Genomic DNA, 25,066 nt, shown 5'->3' on the forward strand with positions numbered 1-25,066 from the left:
TTCTATAGGACCTATAGAAGGGCCATTAAGCTCATACCACAGCCCCATATGATTACTTGTGACACTGCATGATAGTTGTGATTAGACCAGATGGCATGGCAGAGGCCAACTTTGAGAGATACTGAATGTTGAAACTATCTGGAATTCCACAAACCCCTCTAACGTGAAAATTCTTCCATGTAAAATTCAGAACTTTCCCTAACTGAAGTAATAGTTACTGAAGTAACTATTCTCTTCCCATAGTTTTCCTGAATTGTTCTGGACTAAGGTCAGCTTGACGACTTACGAATTCCTACTTGAAGGGAAAAATAACACCAAGATAAAAACTAATGCCTCAAGGACCACTTTAGGCAAGTCATAAATATGAACATTTAAAAAATATGCATCAATAGGTTTAAAATTTTTTTATTGTGCTGCCAAGAGCCAAATTACAAGAAACCGCCTTACAGTTAAAAAAGTAAACAAGCAATCTGCTGAACTGCAGTGCACTCCGAGTGCCACATATGCATCTATTTTTCAGAAAATTATATCTGCATTTCTCTTACAAGAGCACAACAGGAACCAAAGTAAAAGAGTGTAATGGATACAGCACATAGGATAAATCATATCTTTAAAATAATAATAATAAAATAATAATAATAATAAAAAACATTTTACACCATGTCCTATATCCTGCTAATATTTTCAGAATATGGCCTTGATTGTAAAACAAAAGCAAGCATTTACAATTCTGGATAAAGACTGCTTACTCTTATGCAAGGAATGGATGTTTTGTCTTGACAAAATCTTTGCAATAACTGGACAGAAACATCTCTGTTTCAATATCAGATTGAGTACAAAACACTGGGGAGACTACATTTTTTCTTATTTGTGTTTGGAAACTGAAGTTATATAAGCAGAAAAAATGTTGACCCTTAATGATACACCTATTTTTTTCTTTGATGCAAACAGCTAGAACACCTTTTTGATATTCTAAAACAAAAAAATTGTTAATCTTCAGATTAATAAATTAGGTCATTATAATAATAAATTAGGGTTTTTTTCAGTTTTAAAGTTCAGCAACCTCTGACCAAGTATTTACAACAATACTTGAGAGTTCCTTTACAAAAAATACATTTTCTTTTCACATTAAGCATACTGGGTAGCTGTGTCTTTTATGACAAGCATTTGTAAAAGAAAAAAGGCAATGCACAAATGGGTAATCAGTATAAAAGTGCCAAGACCTGTTTGGAAAGTTAACATTGTATTATACAGTCAGAGTTATAAATGAGGCAAGCTACAACAAACTTCCAGCTTAATGTGGACAATATTCCAGTAGTTGTTTCAAACAATTGTTTGAAAAAAACAAAAACAAAAATAAAAACAGAAAAAAAGAAAATCCAGGAGCTGATGGTGTTATTCTAAGGAGCTGATTAGTGCTGCATGTATATTGTCATCAGTGTCTCTAGCCAATGCATTCATTAAAAAGCCTTTTTAAGGCTAAGCAGGAAAAGAAAAATAAGAAACACCCTGAAATGTAGCAAGTAGCAAGAGCAACGCTTACTGCTATATTCGTGCACGTACTGTACACACGCAAACACAAGAGTGCATGCACACACACACACGCACACACACAGACACTTTCAAATCAAATCAAACTGTAGGTAGAATGAGATGCTCTTTTCTTGTCTTTCCTAAACTCACAAGCGATTAAGCATTGATATGGAATGCCTGTTTACCTGTTTCTGCTCTGGGTAAAATCTCTCTCAGATAAAAATACATTCAACAAGAAAAAAAATAGAAAAATATATACTGTATATATAGTATTTTATATATACAGTATATATGTATAGTGTATATACACATGCACCTAGGTATACATATGTATAACTAGGTGCATATGTATATACATAATATATACACAAACATACAAATACTTTTTGTTGTTTTTAGCATAATTATATTTACATAAATATTCCTATAATGCTAAAGTTTAAAGAAACATGATCTCCTTTTTTCTGAGCTTCAAAAAGGTGCTTGAGTAATATACAATTAAAATTAAGCAGCTTCCTAGCATGGAAGTAGTTTCTAAATCTGCATACCAGTAAATAAGAACAACAACAGGAAAAAAAAACAACCTTAAAACAGTCTCTTTTTTACTCTCTTTTAAGCAAGAGCTTTGTCCAACAAAAATATTTTTTCTTCTCCTGTATGAACAACCAGAGATTGATACAAAATAACAAAACAAAACCACAACAGACAAAACAAACAAAAGCCCCTGGAACTGCATGGTGTTCTTGACTTTTCCTTACTTCCTTCAATACTGCTGTCAAAAGATCCAGTGCTCATATCAGGAATTACTTAGGCCTCAGTCATTTGCTAACTCTGCCAAAGTCAGGCTAATCTAGCCAATCAGCTTTGAAGAAAACAAAAATAAAACAAAAAGCAGCACAAGGTATAATTTTATACATCCTTAATAAACCCACCCTTTATTTTCTGCTATAACCTTTTCCTTGCTATTTCATTAATTACTGTAGCTTCTCATCATATAGAAAAATATTTGAAGCTACACCACACCTGTGATGTGACAAATTCTGTTCTAGGAGTATATTATTGTAGCAACAGCTGGAAAAAAAAAAAAAAAAACAACAGACCTTTTTTTTTTTTCATCTGGGGTTAGACTTTGCCTCAACAGATGCAGTTTCAGAGCAACAAGAAAAGCCACCATCCTGCTGCTCGGCAATACTCTACTCATTTTCTTCTCCAGCCAAGCATGACCAGCTTTTCTTCTCTGAAGCTTCCTTTTATCTCATTGCCTACCCCCAGCTCCCAATTCCCCCTCCCCCAAAACCTCTATAGCTATGTTACAAGCAAATACATCTTAATAAGTTTTAAAACTTTGGTTCTAAGAAAACACTTGGTCAGTTATCTCAAGGAAAAGTAGGAATGCTTTTTCTGGCACATTGCAGGAGTCAGAGCTCATCCCAGTAAGGTCTTAGAGCTGTACATGTAGTCACAAATCCAATACAATCCACTAAGCAAGTGCACAATTCTAGTTTTATTTTAATAGCAGACTTAGTCTCTCTCTCTCTCTCGCTCTTTCTTAAATCCTTGGCAAGGGTGCAATTCTTCAAACTGTTTGATAGAAATTATCTGCCTGTAGGTTGTTCTGTTTCTGCATGCTGTAAAATCCACTGTATCTTGAATCTGGGTCTGCAATTCTTAGCATCCTCTGAGAACTGTCCACCTGGACCATGGTACCTTTCTTGCAGTCCACATATACCAGTTGATTGTTCAGGCAAGAAGGCTGTTAGAAAAGAAAGGGAACATTAAAACAGTTCAAAGATTTTTGTATTCCACCCATAATTAAAAAATGTTTGTGGTACAAGTCCACAAACACAAAGGAAATAAAATTGGTGATGAAGCACCAATTGGACTGGACTTTTACTAAGTTTGGTAAAGGTTTATGCCAGGGACAAAACCAGACCAACATCCTCTTCTGACTCACCATTTTTCATCCTCTGAGTGGCGCTCTGGTATTCTCACATGCCAGATGGAGTGGTTAAGTGGTACTGCATTAACCTAGCACCACACAAGGGCTTAACCTTTTTGCTCAGGATACTCATGCACTTGTGTTCAAGACTTTAAGAGTGTCTTTAGTGCTAATTATTTTCAAGATTGTTTTGATCCTGGTTGCAATTCCACTAACAGGGTGGGAGAGATGTCAGCATTACAGTGAATCCTGCAGGCAGAGGGTCTCCTGGGAGATCCTTCTATATTCCTTGCCAAGGTGGGTTGTGCATTACTTCCTTAATTAGGAATTCATCCACCTTTTTTTGGTATCTGCTAGGCCTTATATCCTTGCAAAACACTGCTATTGCAGAGATACCCAGAGCTGATGTGGCACTTGCTATAGTTGTCCTTAGTTGCCTCTAAGTGTGGAATTATGGGATTTAATTTCAAGTAAATGTAAGTGAGGGTTTGAGCATGTAGTGATCTACAAGCATGAGCGCACACATAAACTATTGCTCAAAGAAAAGAGTTGAGCTGTGCATACAGTCTTTCTAACCCTTCTATTCCTCTGTTTCAGAATCCTCCAATGGAAAGAATCTGTAGCTGAGAGGAAGCTAAAACAGTGCTGGGTGCACACTACCTTAAATGTTCATGGGCTTAGCATAAAGGCGGGAAGGCTGTAAATATTCTCTGCGAATACCTCTGAAGATTAAAACGAGATTCTTAGCGACAATGTGTATATACACTCACACTGCAAGTGTGTAAGTGGACTCTGCATCTTAAAAACTCCAGATCCACTGAAGTAGGTTCTCTTTCCAAGACTTTAACCAGAAGAGTTTTATTACTGAAAATTTACATTCAGTAATCCTTCAAGTTTTTTCCCCAAAATTTATCATAAAGCAGTATATAATGTATGTATATTATATTAAAAAAAATCTTCCCAGTTTACACCTTGCTTTTCAAAGAGTCTGTGAACTGGATTTACAAAGAAGTCTCAAGGCTCACTGAGGTTAATGGAACTTGGCACAGACAAAGTAGGCAGTGCGAATAGCTTACTACGTGGAATCGGGCTAGACGTTAACAGCCAACTATCATTTCAAACATCTTTTCTATAATCTTTCTTTCAATATTGATATGATGATAAACTTTTTTTCTAATCCCTGTCTGTTTTTAAGGAGTGAGAAAATTAGAAAATATATCAGTGGTTCTAGCTTTTTATACTGTTAATATTGTACATACTAATGCTGTACAACAGTACCTTTTTTCTGGAAAATCCACTGCATACCTGATGTGTTGTCTATAAGAGGATAAAAAGCTAAGCAAATAAGAGAAATGTAGCATATCTAGTATTTCTCAACTTCAGCAAGGTATTTTGACATCACTGTGTGCAATTCTCTCATATATTAAACACAAAACCTTAGATTAGATGGAGCTATTTAAGACATAACATATAGCACACAGTGGCAGAGTATATAAACATCTGTCAAGTCAGTTCTGTCAAGTCAGTTGACTTTGAAGAGAAGTCATACAGTATCTGCCAAACATGAAAACTGTTTCCTAACTCTATGTAACTGAAGCTACACAGAGAAAAAAATTGACAAACATCTATTTACTGGAATGTTCTGGGACCACATACCTTTCTCATTTTTAAAAATGATGCACTTAACACACTGCTTAAAAAACACTATAAATAAAAATAAGTGATAACTGAGAATGATTATATAAGCAAGTAAGAGTAGACAGCAAACAGTAATGAAATTTAAGAACAATTGTTCATCTGTTCTTTACGGAATGGCTGGACTATTTTGAACAGAAAAAAACGAGCCAAAAGAAGCTCAGCTTGGCAAAATGTTTCACTAAGAACCATCAGCCACACAGCAAGGAAGAGGAGAAATCAATTAGTGGCACCTGGTGGAAGAAACCTGTATGTATGTCTGCATATAAACACAGATATATAAACAGGTTTGTTTTTTTGGGGGGGGAATTTTTTGCTGAACTTGTTTTCTATCTAGTGATTATTACCATATGGAGTAGGAAATTACTGGTTTTCATTTGACAATGAAAAAAATCATTTAGGAGATTAAATAAATACCAACAATTTGATTGGTGTAAAATGGTTTAAGACATAAGGAGAAAATAATTTAAGAGAGTTCATGTGATGTGAATTCAGTTGCACCCTTGTTTTCCCAGAAAAGTGAAAACCTAGAATTAGACATTAATACTGCACCTTTGTTGGAGCTTTGTAGCAGGACACTGGAATCCACTGCTTCTTCTGATTGACGAGCAGAAGGACTATGATAAGTAAGAGCGCTATCATGATTGGAATCGTCACCAAGGCAACAGAGCTGACAGATGCATCTTCACTTGGGTGCGGTCCACTGCCACTTCTGTACTCTCCTTGAAGATGACTCATGTCTGCAAGACACAGGTTAGCATTTGTTCATAGTGATGAATGTGCCTGGACCATACAGAAGAATACAATTATAAAAGTACCAGTCACAGATCTTATCACCCAGGTGAATTTGTACTTTACCTCCTGAAACGTCACCTTATTTATACTAATTAGAACAACTGAAAGCTAGTACCTAGTATAGTGATTATATTATCCAGGAAAAGGCCCTGAAACAGAAAGGAAATAGGATGGCTTCAGTGGTCCACAGGGTAGGAACAGATTTGCCTGGAAGAATGTGTAAAACTGTACTTGCTAGAATTATATAGTGAAAATGGAGAGTGAGAAGCACTATCATCTAACTCTATTTTATATTAACTCATAGCATAAATAACTAGAATTTGAGAAAAAGTAGCTTTCTTTGTTGCATTTAGGTTTCCTGTGCAGTAGGGAACAATCACAGATAATGGCTATTATCTAGCAGCTTACCCATGTCTGTGTTTAAACTGATCTCAGGTCTGATAGTACAACTACACAGAGAGGTAGCCTGATACGGCCCACATGTCCTGTTTGGTTTAAACATTTAATATTAGATTTTATTAACTTGGATCATTTTGATGGAATCAACATATGTACCTATCCTGGCAAAACTGAGGAAGTGATAACAAGCAAGTCTGGCAATAACCTCTTAGCTCAGTTGCATTCAGATCATCTTATCTGACCATAACCAAATTCTTACAGCTGCTAAAAGTAAGGAACAATAATACACTTTATGCCTCCATTTTTATTTCATTTGACCTCATTCCATGTTACCAATGCATTTTATCATAAGGTATCTTAAGAGTTTTATTTCTTCAGTACAGAATTTCTGGGGCGACATCCCACCAATCTGCAAAAGCCATGACTTTTAAGAGCAAGGTTAAAAACAAGAATGGGACTGAAGGCAGTTTTGACCAATCTTTTCATTCATGTAAGAACTTTCATAACATTCTGCTTGCATCTGCAGGACAGAATATTCTTATTCTGAAGGGGTCCATTTTAGCCTTTAACTGTCTTTTGTTGCACTATATTTAATAGATGTTTCTGTGAATTTCTATATCTCTACTGGAAAAGACACGTTGTGTTGTGACCTCTTATCTCAGTATAAAAGAGAATTGACAGCAGTTCTTCCACAGATGGCTATTCTTTCTTTTGAACTATATATTTGCATAAGGAATTAACTTTTTGACTTCAGCTCCTGGGGACCTTGGAATCTGCTCTGCGCATTCATAGAAAATCAGCCCATTCTCTTCTATGCTGAAGAGAACCTGGAAGTCTTAGGATAAAAGTAATCTATTATTATTGTTGGTTTTTTTTAACTAGTAAGACAATTAAGACATGTATGCTCTCTCTCTGCTGTAGTATGTTGTTGAAAACATACTACAGTATTTGTATCACCCAGCTTGTGAAAACACACCAGACCACTAATAGTCTATTAGACTTTAGAAAATTGTTCATGTAATTGCAAGAAATTGTAATTTTCAGTGACATATGCAATATTCCCATACAGTCTGCAGTGTGTGTTTGTACTTCCCAGGAAGGATAGTTGCAAACCAGCTAACAATGCCTTTGACAAATTAAAATGTTGTAATTATAAAACCGTAAGCTTACAATTTTGTAAAACAGTTATATTTTCCATATCCTTTCTGTCAGCCACCAAACAACATGCTATAAGATGAGCCTTGAATTTAAAAAAAAAAAAAAAAAAAAAAAAAGTTTGACTAGTCCTTTAATTAAAAAAGGTTAACGAAGACTATGTCACAGAGTGTTTTTCCCTACCCTGGAATAATGATTTCAGCCAAGTTTTAAACAAAAGATGGATTTCCCTAGTTAGAAAACTTTATTAGCCCTATATCATGTTATGGTACACATTCTCCTGTTTTTTGTTTTTTGTTTTTTTCAATGCAAGAATGTCAAATGTATCAAATCACGGTCCACCTGCTCTAGTGGCCTGATAGCAGCCTGCTTCCTAGTTTTTGTATCAGAAAAGCCACTGCAGAATCAATCCTCATTCATCACTTTATGCTATTCATAATTTTATAGAACTCTATCATACCAACACAGATGTCTCTTCCAAGCTGAAGATGTAATGATAAAGAGACCAAATTGCAGAAATGTAGTTTAATAGTCTGACTCATCTTTACTCAAAGCCAAATGCATACAACAGTTACTGCACTCCAGAATAATCTAGAATACCTGTTTCTTTCAAAGCAGTACACAGATGCTACCTGAACAGTATGAGTAGATGCCTTAAAACATGGGGAACAGACACAGACTTAAGTTAGCCCAGTTTATATCAGATCTTACCTCTATGAATGTGGATGATGTCATTTTCACTTGGTGTTGGCCAGTTTGGTACTTCTAATTCAATGTCTCCTAGATGATTTGTCTTCTCAATGGGGATGTTAGTAGGTTCAGGTACATACATCTCTGAAAAATGAGATAAATGTGTTTCTTACCTTTCTAGTGCTGCTCTTAATTAAGAAAATATGTTTGGACATCAGTAGTTCTTTGTTGTATGAATGCTTTCACTTGTTTTAGAATTTTCACCATTAGTGATATGGGATTTTGTTTTAAATTTGACATAATATCCTTACATATTGAGACCACTGGGAAGATTTTAGTGTGGGTTACAGCTTTTCCACTGGTTCATACCATATGCAGGATACATAGTTGCTGCTATTATCATTATCCTAGTGTGAATGAAATGATATAGCCTTGTGAACACATTTGTTTTTGAAAATACCATTTCAGAATATATATTTTACTCTAGCCTTGCTCATTTGTCATACTTTAACAACAGAAATGTCAGGGGAAGAGCTACACCTTCCCAACTGATACTTAATTGCCATTGATGGTTTCTTCGACTTCCTTTTTGTGTAATTCCCCAAAGTAGGAGACATGCAAGAGAGGGTATTGCTGAAGCTCCATCATTGTTCTGTTGGAAGTTATTACCAGCTGACTGAAAAAAGAGCAAACATCTGCAGAAATATGTCAGGACTAGAATTAAAAAGGAGTTGCAATTCTTGGGTCCCCTGTGTCCATAGTCTAGAAAATTTCATACTGCATTTAAACCAAGTTAAAATGATAAATATGGCAATGTAATATCTGAAAAGTAATCAGACTCTGAAAGGACAGAAATGTTAATAACTGACAGGATCTGCAGAGGTGTAAAAATATTTATTTGCCTACTTTACTAATATGTTTCCATAACCTTGTGAAAGGACAAACAGAGCAGAGGCAAACAGGGGCAAAATTTTTGAGTCCACAGTTATACATTTGCGCATGACTTTCTTATCTCTTAACATTCATTTGCCTGAATCCTTATACTAACTGCCTATTGTCTCCCAGATGCTGTTCAACATGGACTAAAGATTGAAAAACAGTAAAAAACCCCTGATTATCAGTGTTGGAAAACAGTATCACAGTATTCTGGGTCACATCATATTACCTGGACACATGGGGCAGCAGCTTCCCTCCACGTTGATGGGTTCAGCACAAGGGAGGGGTGGGCAGCTGACAGTGGAGCAGAGAGTCTGACCCTGCAGGCAGTAGCAGTGTGTGCAGCTGTCAATGTCCCAGCGTTCTTCATCTGCATATGTTTTTCCACTGAAGTGGCAGACTACTTTCTTTGGTACTGTATCTTCTGTTGAAGAAAAAGTGTGATCAGTTGTAATGGCCGCTTACATACAAATACTGTCTTTCTCCAAAACACAAAAGTTAAATGACAGCTACAAAGAAATCCCAGCTATAACTAGAAGACTTTTTCCACATCTTCCAAAAAATCTTTAATAGAAGTGCCAGTTTGCTTCTTTATTAAATATATAATTAGCTTGAGCTTTTTCTCTTCTTTTTCCTCATGCAAGAAGCTGGAAGATAGATGATTTGTACATGAAATGATGATATCAAAAACACAGTGGAAATTAAGAAAAATTGATTTTTTAAGGTACAACTGAGAATCCCAGCCCCTACCTTCATTTTCCTAGTGAATCCTATTTAACTAAGAAAGACTACCTTCAATTCTAAACTACCAAGGCTCAAGAAAGATGAACTCAGTCCAGAATACGTAAAGAAAAGACCAAGCAGGATGCTGAGGAGGATGAAGTAATTCTCAGATGACATAACTAGAGCTTAAACTATTTATTATGATAAAAGAAAAACCTCAAAGGGGATTTGATTATTCTCTGTAACTACATCAGTGAAAAACCCTAGGAAAAGAAAAGGACAATGACCAAACTCAATATACAATACTAACCACGAAAAAATTTAAGTTGGATGTTCGTGTGATCTTAATCCTCAAAAAAGTGAGGTTCTGGAACAGCTTTCCCAAAGATTTTGAGAGAGCTATAACACAGTATGTAACAGGGACCTAGACTTGATGAGGTAAGTAGGTCTTAGGAAAACACTTAGAAGTGTTTGCTTTCTGCCTAAACATTCAGTACACCAATTTTTATGTTGCATCCTATGCAAGCCTTTCAGGTGGTCTGCACTATCGTGACAGGCTGAAAACATCCAAGATAACCAGGTTAGCAGTCAGCAGAACAGTAATATGCATCTGAACACAGCAAATTCAAGTGTAAAAGAAGAAAAACACGAAGCACTGAGAAAATACTAATGAAAGTATCTGGAAAGCCTAAATGTTCCAGAGGGCTTTGGTATGGTTATACAGTGGCTTCCCTGGCCATAAGTATGGGTGCCAACCTCTCCAAGTGGAAGATTTTGTAAGTGAGTATGTGAGGGACATAGGAAAGGAGCAGTGGGAGAAGAAGGTTGCAAGATGCAAAAAGCATGTATAATTTTCTTTCACAGATGGCCTTCAGGTTGGGAAGGTTCACAACGAGCCAGAAGAACCCTACATTAGTCAGAAAGCACAGCTTGAGCAGTCCTCTACTGCTGACTCCCTCTGCCTGATTAAAGCTGAGCATTTCCTGTGCATACAGAACTGATTTGCTCTCAGCGGTATTACCTTGCCCCACTCAGGACACCTTCTTCCAGTCAGCAGCTGCGCTGGCTGGAAAAGTCCTTTAACTTGCTCGTGTTTTTGCAAGTTTGTAAACACCACATCACAATTTAATACTTAGGCAGTAAGTGCTTTCTAGAAGAATGAACAAGGATAAACTCAGAATAGCAGTGTTGCACCCTTTGACCCTTGGTGTCCATTGCTATGAGAGCATAAACACAGGAGAAAGATGGAAGCCACAACACCAACAAACTCAGTGGAAGCAAAGCAGAGGTGCATTAAGAAACCCACACACAGAAGCACAGTCTAGGAGACAGTACATAGCTCCACCCGTCTTTTCTCAAAGTTTCCTCTCACTTCACCAGTGAATCAAATACACCTGACTAAAAAGAGTTTTTGTTCTGTTTTCTGCTTAAGACTAGTCTTCATTCTAATCAAACAGATATCCCTTTATCTTCTCTGAAGTAGGAGGTTATCTTTCCAAAGGATGAATTTGAGGATTTGGAAAAACAACAGAAAGCATCCAAGGCTTGCAATATTTTAAATTTAAATCTATACTATCCTTCTAGAAGTTAACATGATCTGGATCCAGAAGGAAGCAGAATAAAATACAGCACCAAAACCCAGCATCATTTAGGAAACTGCAATAAATGAAGAAGGCTTGTTCTACAGATTTTACCTCCTAAATACATTATCAATTATTACATAAAAATATCAAGGAAGACTTTATCAAGAGGTGTTTCACAGTTCTCAAGAACTAAAAGAACAGTAAGAAACACGAAAGCAGTATTTTCAAATATAAACAACAAGGAAAGCTTTCACAAGGCAAAAATTAAGTTAATGATCTTATTCATCTTATAGGCAAAAGTAAATGTCCATAATACACAGAAAGCATTAAAAAAGTATGTTCCCATGAATTTCAGTTATTTAGACCACAAAATATTCTGCTAGGGACAATATAGTACAACCTGCATTAAGAAAGTGTATCATCACTGGAAGTCTTCATATCTGAGCACTAACCAAAACCTTGCTTCTATATTTTGGATTGCTGAGCAGTTGCTACTACAAAAAAAAAAATTCACAGGTTTTAACTGCTCACACATTTAATTATTTGAAATATTATGCTACTAGATGGGATTCATACTAAATCAACAAAACTGTGTGTGCGCGCGCGCGCGTATGCATATGTATGTGTATGTACATATATTTATACATACAAACACACACACACATATGCATATATAAATAAAAATAGAAAATATAAAGGTTAATTGATATCTGGGACTAGAAGATGGCCTGCTCTACACAAAGGAATATAGTGCAGACATACCTGACATAGGCTGTGTCTGCGTTAGCAAATAGCGTGGTATAAAATAAATGGTCACAAGGAGCTCTGAAGCTGGTGCCTGCAGACTTGAAACCTTGCAGGAACCTTGCAGACCCTGTATGCATTGTGCTCCAGAAATATTATTTTGAATTAGCTGTAGAACATGGCACTAGTTCCAGCAGTGTATCCCTCCCTTGACCAAAAGAATTCTCCAGTGCAGTATTAAGGCTTATGTTTTGACTGTACAGGTTTGTAAACTCTGTTTTTTTGTCTGTTTTTTGTTTTTCTTTTTAACTTTAAAATGTAGTCTGGATTCAAATGTTCTTAAGTGTCGCAAAGTCAATCACTGGAAGAAAAGGCTGCAGAAACAGTTGTCAAAGGATTTTTAAATCCTCCCACTTTTGTATGCAAACCATGATGACAAAGTAGTAATAGGATAATACTTTCCACTCAAAATGCACTCATACAAGGAATCCACGTACGGATTCCTTTAGCTGCATGGGCAATTGAAATTTTGATACTTTCTGACTTCTCCTAGCATTCCTTTGAATAAATTTCTTGTGTATCCTATAAAATTGTATCACCTACTGTTAAAGACAATTTTTCTACAGCAAATTAAAGATGTCAATAGCTTATCAAGGTTACATATCTGCAAGGACCGCACAGTGCTCTGACAAGATGGCTCCAAGGAAGAATCATATTGTTTATAGATGGGTAAGTTGAATCACATGTTCTATCGACAATTCTCAAAACCCATCAATTTTATAGTATTCTTTTTTATTGCATTCTTTTTCACTGAATATATCCCTACTGCTTTCTGAAAATGAAGGTTATAGAAATAAGTTCTGAATACTTTCTTACAAATACTACAAAGACTTAATTTTAATAAGTCCATTACATCTTTTGCATCAGCAACTTCCATTCTACAACCTTTGCACTTATTGCAAAGCCACTATAAAGATATGTGTAAGTAAATATTCTTATTCAAAATATAATGAAAGTGATCAGTAATCTCAAATTCTACAAGTTTAAAAACATGTGGCAATTTTCACCATCTGCAGCATCCACCATTTAATTCACTTCAAATTCAAAACCAGTATGGTCCTTACTTCTTTATGCATTTTTAATATTTCAAAAATTTCATTTTCCCTAATTTTTTCTCAAACATATTATTTTGCACTCTTCCATAACAATTTTTAATGAACTTCCTCTTTTTTCCCCTGCATTTTAATGCAGTTGCCTTACTAACATTTCTCTATTCCATGAAATGTATATATTTCAGAATACTTCACAGTTTATCATCTTCTGCAGTTATTAATATTTGGCTAATATTATGTTATATAACATATCTTCACATAAAATATGCATTATCTTGCTTTAAAAATAAAATAAAATCATTTTTATGCAATGCTTTCATCTACTAAGCTAAATTACCAACTGTAAGTCTTTAGGAGGATGTCCTCTCAGGTTGATATGCAAATTATATTTGCATTTTCTACCTTAAAACCACAAAACATGATCCTCAATGCTCCCTATGCAGCTATTGCTCTCTGGTTCAACTGAAGGTACAAACTGCAGCCCCCTCAAATCAGGGAAACATATTCAAATTTGGAAATATAATTTCTTTCTTACTGACAAGAAGGGAACAGCAAGCTATCAACTATTTTTATTTACTCACCAATACAATAAGGACAACATTGTCCTTTTCTCAAAACAGGTCTCTCGCAGGATACTGGTGGGCAAGACTCAGAGTAGCATCTAATCACACCATCCATGCAAATGCAGCTAGTGCACACATTGGGCTTCCAGGACTCAGCTGTCAGAAAAATATCTCCTTCATCATTTTTGCAGTAGCTGGGCATGCTCTCATTGCTTGATGAAGAAGGCTGAAGAGGCTCATCTGTAAATACCAACAGAACAAGTTAGTTAACTAAGAGTAGCTAGCTTCCCTGACATTTTCTCTATAAAGAGTTCACTCTTGACGTACATGTTTCTTATGTGCCCAAGACTGCAGTGGAATCCTAACACACTGGCCCACAATTTCAAAAGAACGAGAGAAAGGACAGAGCCTGATGCATGTTCTGTCCCTGCATCTGATAAGGATCTCATGATGCACTCTAAAATAAACACGTTTATGTAGACCTTTGAGTTAACTCAAAAAAAAGGATGGCAAAGTTTTCTTAACAGTCATTATCAGAAGCACACCCTCAAGGAAAGGGCTTTGAATGCTCAAAGCTGAATGGAATACCTTCAGGAAGAATTCACCTTAAAGAGATTAAATTTTAAATTTAAAACTTGAATCCCAGCTTCTACCTTATCAGTTCAAGTCCTTGAACTGGGAATGATGCAAAGTCCAAAGCTATCATGCAGCTCTTCTCTTCATCAGTGGACAGCTGTGAGTTAGTCATAAGCTGTGGAGAAACAGATGGAGCTTGACAGGGCTCCATCTTGATTCCAATGGGTCTACTTTAACTGTCACACCCTCATGTGGAGGGGACACACATTTCTGAATAAAGCTGCGTTTTAACAGACATTATGGACCAAGAATTATGATTTATGTGCACAGGAAACATGTAAGAAAGAGAAGAAAAGAAGGATTCATAAAGGGACTAAGATCAGGTTCCCAATTTTACTGCGTAAGTTAGGCGACAAAGCTCCTTATATCACCAGTGAAGAAAGATCAGCTACTCCAAATAGTATTTTGAGGTTAAGCAGTATGAATATCCACTGTTGTTAACAGCAACAAGAAAAATGAAAGTCAGGAAAATTGATTAACTTTTCCACTAAAAAATATTTTGTCAGAGAGGAAAAAAACTGTGGTAAAAATAGCAAAACCTAGCCTTTTGAAGTGAAATGTTTAGATTTCGTTTTTAATAAAGGCAAAAATATTTTCTCTGTGAACTTACATACAATTCTTGAGTTTGCACTAAATTCCACAGCAACAAACTCCCACATTTGCTATGTAAAATATGAATTCATGCTCATTTATAGTTGCATCTCTTTCCTAGGGGAAAGCAAATCTTGTTACTTTCTTGATGCTGTGGGGCAGTTTGTGAGGAAGCTGGCACACCTGTAGGGGTGGAATGCTTTGGTATTAGTCAGTTACTTTCAAGTCACTCTCAAGTCATGCGAGGTGAAGCTAAAAACAAGCAGAAGCATTTTTGTTACCAAATCCCAAATAGACAAGATAGTAATAAAAAAGGCCTATAGAAACCAAAACATACAGAAATGAAAAGAAACAAGTCTATAGCTGCCTAGCACTTTGATTACTTTTAAAGTTTCTTTAATCCTGTGTGTTTCCATAAGCCAGTGTGTATTTCATAAACTTGCTAAGGATGCTGGTTCTCATGCAACCCTTACATTATTAGATTGCCTTCAAAGAAGAGAGTTCAAACTTCAGGACCACAGCATCCCTTACACACAACATAAATCTTGTACCTAGTCAGGTTTTGTAGTTGAAACAAAGGACTGCAGGCTCTCATTCCAAAATGCTAAGGAAAAAAGGCACCACAATAATCAACTGTGTGCATGCTTAAACATTCAACATTCGTATCATAAATTCCAAGTGCAAGAAGGGCTATGAAGAAAATTGGTTGATAGTATTTACCTGGGCACTGTGGACAGCAGGAATCCTGTGTACGGGTGGGGTTTTGACAAAGAAGAGGTGGACAGACTTCAGTCTCACACAGGACACGTCCACTGTGACATGTACATTGCGTGCAAGAATCAATATTCCATGTCTCTCCTTCTACGAAGTATTCCCCGCCAGGAGCATGACAAATAGATGGACTGGTGAGCTCTGGCTTCTGCACAATTATTTCATCTGTGAAGACAAGCAAATAAAAATAAATGGAGATTATACTGAGTAACAAATGTACCCAACCATCATTAATTTCTCATTGTTATTATTGGTAATATTAGAACCAACAAAACCATCTATAAAGTCAAAAGAGTTTCATTAAGAGCATATTTATGTCACTTACCTGTATTTCATAGAAAAAAGGGGGGGGGAACAAGAAACAATCTGGGAATTAATCTGAATAAATGCTAGTTAATATAAATCTGAGAGAACTTTAAGCATTCTTGGCATTTCAGAAAAATTCAAAAAAATCTGTAATGTAGGAATTCCAAGGGACAACTGTTGTTTTCTGAAAAGAACATACTGATAGGACAGTTTCTTAAATGCTGTGTATTAGTATCGGTGCTCTTCCTGAGAGAATGGATAAGCATGTTTCTAGTCTGGGATTTGGAAAGTCCAGATTCAGTCTGCCATAAGCTTCCTGAGTGATTTGTGTCGGTACCACTTGATGCCAGATAAAAAGAAACAGAAAGAAAGTACTTGACATCAGTGGATGTATTTCATCTAATGATTGTTCCATATAAAATCATACGTAGTCTTTGAAGTAAAGACTGAACCCCAAGGAGACCTTAACAGCATGTAGACTCATATTCCCTATGACTATGTCTCACCAAGTGAACCTTAATTCCTTTTCACACAATAAAGTATAGTACTTCTACAACCATGGCTAAAGACTCGCACAGTTTTTAACCAGGTTGTTAAGAAAATAGATTTGACCTCTGTCAAGCTAAGAAAGGAATTGAAACCATTTCCCATATTCAGCATGAGCGCTCTCCAACCATTCAGGTGTTAAGGAAATGGGGGAACTCTCTCTTTGCCTATTGCTGTTTTAAAAGAAAGAAATGCCTCCTGTATTTTGGGAAGTGTTTAAGCACCTTCCATCAAGAAAAGATTCTGACTAAAATGCTGCTGCCCCATAGAAGAGGTGGGCTTAAAAACAAATATGCAACTCTAGAGTCTCCTTTTCTACTAAATCCAGATAGCTGCCAGCTTAGCATGCTGGTTGTTTTGGACACGGAGTAAGTCAACTAACTTTTTCCATGGACTTTGTACAGGAATCAAGTTACCTCAAATAGCATGCTTTATGTGACTACGTGAGCCAACAGTTTGAAAGCTACATGCTGCAATGCAAAGTTTCAGGCTTCTAAGTGAATGGATTGAACCCATCAGCCTGGATTCAACCCATCTAACATTAGGCAACTAAGTTAAGTGCCTACATTAAGAACTGAGCTGCCTTAGGTTTCCTCTGTTATGAATGCAGGGGAAGAGAAAGTACCTTCCAGGTAAGGACTCAGCATCTCTAAATCATTTTCTGAAGATCCATCTCTCCTATTCAACTACAGAGAAACCTAACGTGAACATCATTGTAAACCAGATATCTTGATTAAGGCAGAAAGTTTAAACGGATAAGTTCCTCTAGTCATTCATGCAGCCCAACACTTATGAGTATTTACACTTCTCTTTGCATTCTTAGTACTGCTGTACTTTTCTGGATGATGAAGTTTGTGCCCTTTGTTCTCTTATATAGCTGATAATAGATATACAGCTCAATTATTTGTCTTCATTTCTGGAGAATGATAGATAGCACTCAAGGAAACTGACTCCAACTAACTTTACCCTATTCAGAAAGTACTCATGCATTTCTTCTTTCTCTGCTGCATCTGCAAGGCTAAGAGGCTGTGTTATCCTTCACAGATTTTCTTATGCCTTACTTTCCCAATTTCTTACATTTGAGAACAGCATATACAGTTTGGGAACATTTACCATACCTGAAGTAAGATAGCTGGTCTGCTGCCTCGGCACTATCTGATTTTCATTTCAGCTGTCGCAACATATTGTTGTCATACAATGTCACCACATTTTAGGCACTAACATCAGAAGCTGCCACGGCAAAGGCAATACTATCTCTGAAAGTTTTCTCAGTCTCTTGCATTGAGACCTCTACAAAGTCACAATCCTGTTTTACTACAGTTCATATACTGCTTATTATCAGAAAAGTGCAACCAGATAGTATTGCTGTACATATGGTATTGCTTACAGCTCCCTTATCAGCATAATTATTGTAATTGAAGTGCTGCAAACATACAACCATTATATTCCTGAAAGAGCATCTAGTTAATCAAATACACAGTCTTTCTGGGAAACGTGGTTCTGCAAAACACTAGAAGTTAATAGCTTTCTAAATCTTACAGGAAACCTAGAGCTTTCCACAAGCATTGCTACCATTTACTTTAACCTCATAATTAATATGTAAAAACATGGTTATAATGAATGTTTTAGCAGTCAAAGTGTATCTGCCTCTCTTGAAAACTAACTAAAATTGATTGCCTTCCAGGAAAAACAAAGCAAACAGGGCTCCACACCTAGATCCAAGGTGAAAGCATAAGCAAACAAAAGGCATAAACTACCACTCATCAGGCACTGTGCTTTCTGCAATGCCACTGTTGTAAAATTTGCCACAGAACCTTAAGAATCTCACCTTTCATTAAAAACAAAATAAAAACCACAAAACAAGCCTGAATATTTGACTGCAATATTACCTTCGAAAACATGAAATTGAATGTAAACACTTTCTTCAGTCTGAAAAAGATACCTCTGAGAGCTGCCTTTTCCCCTGTCAATAGGTTAACAATGCAATTGAAAACTCAGTATATCAGGATTGCTGATTATTTCAATATTCTTATATCAGACACATTCAACTGATGTGCTCACCATCTCTCATTTCCAAATTACATTCCCATTTACTGAAAGCCATGATGTTCATTTAACGTCATCAGTGCAGAATCGATACACTACCAAATAAAGTCCGAAGTATATTACTAACAAACAAAAGGCTTCAGTGGGGGAAACAGAAACCCATAGGGACTAATTTGGCCATATTAATTAATACACTTTCATATACACAGCCACTTTTAAAAAACTGTGTGCCTGCCCTAGCATTGTAAGAGCTCCACCAAATACGCCTTTGTTAACACAGAATATAGATGACTAGTACTCTGAAAGCAGGAAAGGAAGCCAAACAGAGAAATATATGTAGACATTGTATCTCAAAGAAATGGACACTACTGGGTAAGCAACTGTTCTTTTTTTCAAGTGACCAACATTGCTGGTGCTCAGAATCAAACAGTGATTTCATCCACAAGAAATGGACATCTTCTAATGTAACATTAATTGGGGAGTTGTACACATTTTAAAACTTCCTCTGTTTCAGAGCACCGGTGGTGTCTGTGCAAGTAATGGAGATGAAGGCGATCATATATTCCAGAAGCACAGCAGAGAGTACAGAAATGTTTGAGGTCTGCTGTGATCTCAGATCTCTATTATGGTAGGTATGCTCGAGCTAATGCAAATGTTAGATTTTTCTGAGTATCAAAATGATGAAAAGTATAGCATGAGATGACAGGCACTGCTAATCTCTTATACTGATCTTCCTTCAATGAATCAAACAGCAGGTTTATGAATAGATGTACCTAGACTCTTTCTCCACAAACAAAATAACCAGCAACTGTTGGAGAATATATTTGGTGCTGCTGAAAGACCAAAATTATCATTATTCTTATTTGAATGTACTGAGGTATTCTGTACATGCTAGGTAAATCAATATGCACAAGTATGCTTACAGTGCAGCAAAATTAGGAATTAACCTTGGGGATTTAAGAACAGAATTGCAGAAACTGGAGTGACCATCCTAAGTTTTTAATGCTGAATGAATCATGAATGCATATTTAAGGCAAGAATGACATGTTCTTCAAAGTTGTAAAATAATGAAATTTTAAGTTTTGCTCTGAACAACAGAAATTTTCTTCCTTTACATCAAGCCTTAGATTTTCTTAAAACTGAATTTCAGAAGAAGCATACATGGAGATGGAATATGCAGCAGAAAACTGATGGTAAGAAGTCAGTGGAATTAACTGCGCATCGATATGATATAACTGTCCCTGCTACAATAACACACAAATTGCGAAAAGGTGAGTGCAGGTACTCCAATGGTTCTGTTCAGCCCTGAATTCCAGTAAGCATAAGTAGAAGATAACATCCTTATCCAGTGACGAGGCTTTAGGAATCACAGAATCACAGAATCACTGAGGTTGGAAGGGACCTCTGGAGATCATCTAGTCCAACCCCCCTGCTCAAGCAGGGTCACCTAGAGCACATTGCACAGGATTGCATCCAGGCGCGTTGTGAATATCTCCAGAGAAGGAGACTCCACCACCTCTCTGGGCAACCTCTTCCAGTGCTCTGTCACCCTCACAGTGAAAAAGCATTTCCTCATGTTCAGATGAAATTGTCTGTGTTTCAGTCTGTGCCCGTTGCCTCATGTCCTGTCGCTGTGCACCACTGAAAAGAGTCTGGTCCCATCCTCTCGACACCCTCCCTTCAGATACTTGCACACGTTGATAAGATCTCCTCTCAGCCTTCTCTTCTCCAAGCTAAACAGGCCCAGCTCTCTCAGCCTTTCCTCATAAGAGAGATGCTCCAGTCCCCTAATCATCTTTGTGGCCCTTCGCTGGACTTGCTCCAGTAGTGCCACATCCCTCTTGTACTGGGGAGCCCAGAACTGGACGCAGTACTCCAGATGTGGCCTCACCAGGGCTGAGTAGAGGGGGAGGATCACCTCCCTCGACCTGCTGGCAACACTCTTCCTGATGCACCCCAGGATACCATCGGCCTTCTTGGCCACAAGGGCACATTGCTGCCTCATGCTTAACTTGGTGTCCACCAGCACTCCCAGGTCCTTCTCTGCAGAGCTGCTTTCCAGCAGGTCAACCCCCAACCTGTACTGGTGCATGGGGTTATTCCTCCCCAGGTGCAGGACCCTGCACTTGCCTTTGTTGAACTTCATGAGGTTCCTCTCTGCCCACCTCTCCAGCCTGTCCAAGTCTCTTTGAATGGCAGCACAGCCCTCTGGTGTATCCGCCACTCCTCCCAGTTTTGTATCATCAGCAAACTTGCTGAGGGTGCACTCTGTGCCTTCATCCAGGTCATTGATGAAGAAGTTGAACAAGACTGGACCCAGTACTGACCCCTGGGGGACACCGCTAGCTACAGGCCTCCAACTAGACTCTGTGCCACTGATCACAACTCTCTGAGCTCTGCCTTCCAGCCAGTTCTCAATCCACCTCACTGTCCACTCATCTAACCCACACTTCCTGAGCTTGTCTATGAGGATGCTATGGGAGACAGTGTCAAAAGCCTTGCTGAAGTCTAGGTAGACAACATCCACTGCTCTCCCCTCATCTACCCAGCCAGTCATTCCATCATAGAAGGCTATCAGATTGGTTAGGCATGATTTGCCCTTGGTGAAGCCATGCTGACTACTCCTGATCACCTTCTTGTCCTCCACATGCGTGGAGATGGCTTCCAGGATGAGCTGCTCCATCACCTTTCCAGGGATGGAGGTGAGGCTGACTGGCCTGTAGTTCCCTGGGTCCTCCTTCTTGCCCTTTTTGAAGACTGGGGTGACATTGGCTTTCTTCCAGTCCTCGGGCACCTCTCCTGTTCTCCAGGACCTTTCAAAGATGATGGAGAGTGGCTTAGCAATAATGTCCGCCAGCTCCCTCAGCACTCGTGGGTGCATCCCATCAGGGCCCATGGATTTGTGGGTGTCAAGTTTGCTTAAATGATCTCTAACCCACTCCTCCTCAACCAAGGGAAAGTCTTCCTCTCTCCAGACTTTCTCTCTTGCCTCCAGGGTCTGGGATTCCTGAGGGCTGGCCTGAGCAGTAAAGACTGAGGCAAAGAAGGCATTCAGTAACTCTGCCTTCTCTGCATCCTTCGTCACCAGGGCACCCACCCCATTCAGCAAAGGGCCCACATTTTCCCTAGTCCTCCTCTTACTGCTGATGTATTTGAAGAAGCCCTTCTTGTTGTCCTTGACATCTCTAGCCAGATTTAATTCCAAACGGGCCTTAGCCTTCCTCGTTGCATCCCTGCATACTCTGACAACATTCCTATATTCCTCCCAAGTGGCCTGTCCCCCTTTCCACTTTCTGTAGAATTCCTTCTTCTGGTTGAGTTTTGCCAGGAGCTCCTTGCTCATCCATGCAGGTCTCCTGCCTCCTTTGCTTGACTTCCTACTCATAGGGATGCACCGCTCTTGAGCCTGGAGGAGGTGATGCCTGAATATTAACCAGCTCTCTTGGACCCCCCTTCCTTCTAGGGCCCTAACCCATGGGATTCCTCCAAGTAGGTCCCTGAAGAGGCCAAAGTTTGCTCTCCTGAACTCCAGGGTTGCGATCCTACTTGGTGCCCTGCTGCCTCCTCGCAGGATCCTGAACTCCACCATCTCATGGTCACTGCAGCCAAGGCAGCCCCCAACCTTCGCATCTTCCACCAGTCCTTCTTTGTTTGTTAGTACGAGGTTCAGCAGCACACCTCTCCTTGTTGGCTCCTCCACCACCTGTGTCAAGAAGTTGTCACCAATGCTCTGCAGGAACCTCCAGGACTGTTTGTACCTAGCTGTGTTAATACAATACAATATTCTGTATTTGTTCTTTGCTGTTGGCTGCTCGTTCTGGCACAATATTCCCAGTCAAGCCAACTGTCATTTTTTTCTTTTTGCCATGTTGAAGTTTCATAGGGGAGAGTGTTCTACTGTTTATGAGCGCACATGGGTGTGGGGAGGGCAGCTGGAAGAAAGAAAGACTATGTAATGGGATGCATAGGGATCAACACTGCATACTGCTGTGGCAAAAAATTAAGCGTGAACCAAGCTGATAAAAGATGAAGGTTGCCTCTGAAATCTTACGGTTTCTACATTCCCTGTCAGACTAGTCAGATACTTGGGAGAGAAGCAAGTGAGCAAAGGATGGGCCCCCTAGTGTGCGTATTTGGTGGGAGTATCCTTAGTGTTCTATGATAAAAATCAGTCTCAGCTGAAAATACCATTAATGCTTGCCAGTACTATGTTAAGCACTAAAATCTCAGCCTCAGCAACCGCTGCCTGATTACTTAAGTGTTGAAAATAGCTCTGGTTCCACGAAAGGCAGTGCCAAAAGCAACACCGTGGCCAGCACTGGAATTGCAGGAACCACAGATACTGACACGGCGTGCCCAGTCTCCATACTGGGAGAACAACAGTAGTTCAAGACTAAGAAAGGCTAAAAGGCAAGTTCTTTTGAAATCCTACACCCTTTTGGTGACTACATTTCTCAAGTTACAACAAGGTGTGAACTGGACCAGAGATCACCATTTGTCTAAGCAGATTTGTTATCTAAGGTCCTAGGGAGGATGACATTCTTTCTGTCACTTTCAGAAAGAAAATTTGGTTGCTTATTTTGTCCCTAGGATTTCCTGTACTTTACAATGAATTTTAAAAAGTTCATAATTGCTTGAATTCTGCCAGGGCTTTCTTACCATTATTTTGTTATTCATATTAGTGTCCTGATCGTCTTTTCTCCTACTTATAACATCCAATAAAGTAATAAACAATTAATATCACTGCATTAGAAAATTAATCTATTTAGCACATGAAACATTGCAGTAACTGGTCTGAAGGCAGAGGGTATTAATCTGGTACCTCTAGCCACACTCTAAAAGAGCAAAGCTCTTCCATAGATTTTTTTCATATTGACACTTATTATGAAGTTCATATTCGAATGCAACGTTAATTGTACTTGACCTTCCCACCTAAAGAATTAAAATAATCTTCTATTGCTGGTGGCATAGGATCATTCACTCAGAATACAGAATCATAATGTTCAATTACTTACGACATCTGTTTAAAAAGGTATGCCTTTGAGATGTTGTGAAACATGCACCAATTTTGTTAAAACTCCACTTTAAAAAAAGAGAAAACGTAATGGTTTATTATGATATTTGCTATTATAGATAATATAAAATTGTATATGAGTATATATTTGCTACAGCTAATATAAACAGTATTGCTTAAAAAGTTCAACGCTTCAGAGATTAACGAGTTAGTTCCCATAACATGCATATGCTTTATACATTTAAGTATCCATTTTTCATGTCCAAGATCTTAATGAAAGCCACTCATTATGTTACACTTGGGCACAGAAACTTCCATTTATACTTATTACTGAACGATGTATGAGATTTCTTTTCATGTATGAAGAAACAAAACATGTACATGGAATGATAGCCGATTATAATGAATATGGAAGAAAGCATGTTACCTGGACACGATGGGCAACACTGTCCTGGATGTATGGTGGGGTTGCCGCAATTAGGAACAGGGCAGGTGATCAAGGCACACATTTCCCGTCCATTGTGACAATAACATTCCCTGCAGCCATCATGCCAGTTCTCCTCATTTTCATGTCGGCGCCCATCCATTGACAGGCAAGAGCCTGTTTTAACTGGAGGAATAAGAGAAGCTGTTGCCTCTGCACAAAATCAAAGGAAAATGCAGTGTCCTGATAAGAATTTGTTGCTTAGAAAAATATAAATACTTCATGCCTGAACTGCATTTATTTTTAAAGCACATGTAAAATTAAGTGACTAACGATTCTATCATTTACACTTAGAAATAAAGTAAACCCAAGGGACACATGAAACAGAGTTAAAAGGGATGGTACAGTGTGGTTGAATTTATTTACTTGAAAATAATAATCACTTCTTTCTGTTGCATCTACATTATTTTTAATCATACAGAAATGCAGTATTGGCTAAATAATGGAAGAAAAAAGTAAAAGGTAACAGAAGGAAATGGTAGAAAGTATGAAGCATATTTAAAATGAAGCAGAGTAATTTAAAATATTATGGTACACTATTATCTGTAATGTTAATATCTGACAGCAGATTATTAAAATATTTGCAAGAATTAAGGATGGTCTTATATATATATTATGAATGAAAAGAAATTACAAGTAAGTTCTAACGGGGTCGTGCAACTGGAAATATCTCATAAAACGCTACCTAGGAGAAATTATTTGTTTTAGTTACTATGATACATGGTGTTTTGAAGATAACTGTTCTGACGATTTTATCACTTGCTCCTAGGTTTTACTATGATGAGACTCCTGTAGCTTGGATTGC

At 37.9% G+C, this 25,066-nt stretch overlaps 1 protein-coding gene across 1 annotated transcript in view; it reads right to left on the reverse strand.

Moving 5' to 3' along the window:
* Positions 1 to 389: 389 nt before the first annotated feature.
* CRIM1 (cysteine rich transmembrane BMP regulator 1) overlaps positions 390 to 25,066 on the reverse strand; it is a 218,404-nt gene continuing 193,727 nt past the window's right edge. The window contains exons 11-17 of the mRNA XM_067293293.1: positions 24,205 to 24,414; positions 15,815 to 16,030; positions 13,886 to 14,107; positions 9,372 to 9,566; positions 8,228 to 8,350; positions 5,720 to 5,907; positions 390 to 3,286 (exon numbers count right to left, since the gene is read on the reverse strand). Coding sequence (XP_067149394.1) covers positions 3,110 to 3,286; positions 5,720 to 5,907; positions 8,228 to 8,350; positions 9,372 to 9,566; positions 13,886 to 14,107; positions 15,815 to 16,030; positions 24,205 to 24,414 — 1,331 coding nt within the window. The 3' untranslated portion in view covers positions 390 to 3,109. The remainder of the gene's footprint in view (positions 3,287 to 5,719; positions 5,908 to 8,227; positions 8,351 to 9,371; positions 9,567 to 13,885; positions 14,108 to 15,814; positions 16,031 to 24,204; positions 24,415 to 25,066) is intronic.

The sequence above is a fragment of the Apteryx mantelli genome, chromosome 3 (genome assembly GCF_036417845.1).
Source record: "Apteryx mantelli isolate bAptMan1 chromosome 3, bAptMan1.hap1, whole genome shotgun sequence".
Lineage (NCBI taxonomy): Eukaryota > Metazoa > Chordata > Aves > Apterygiformes > Apterygidae > Apteryx > Apteryx mantelli.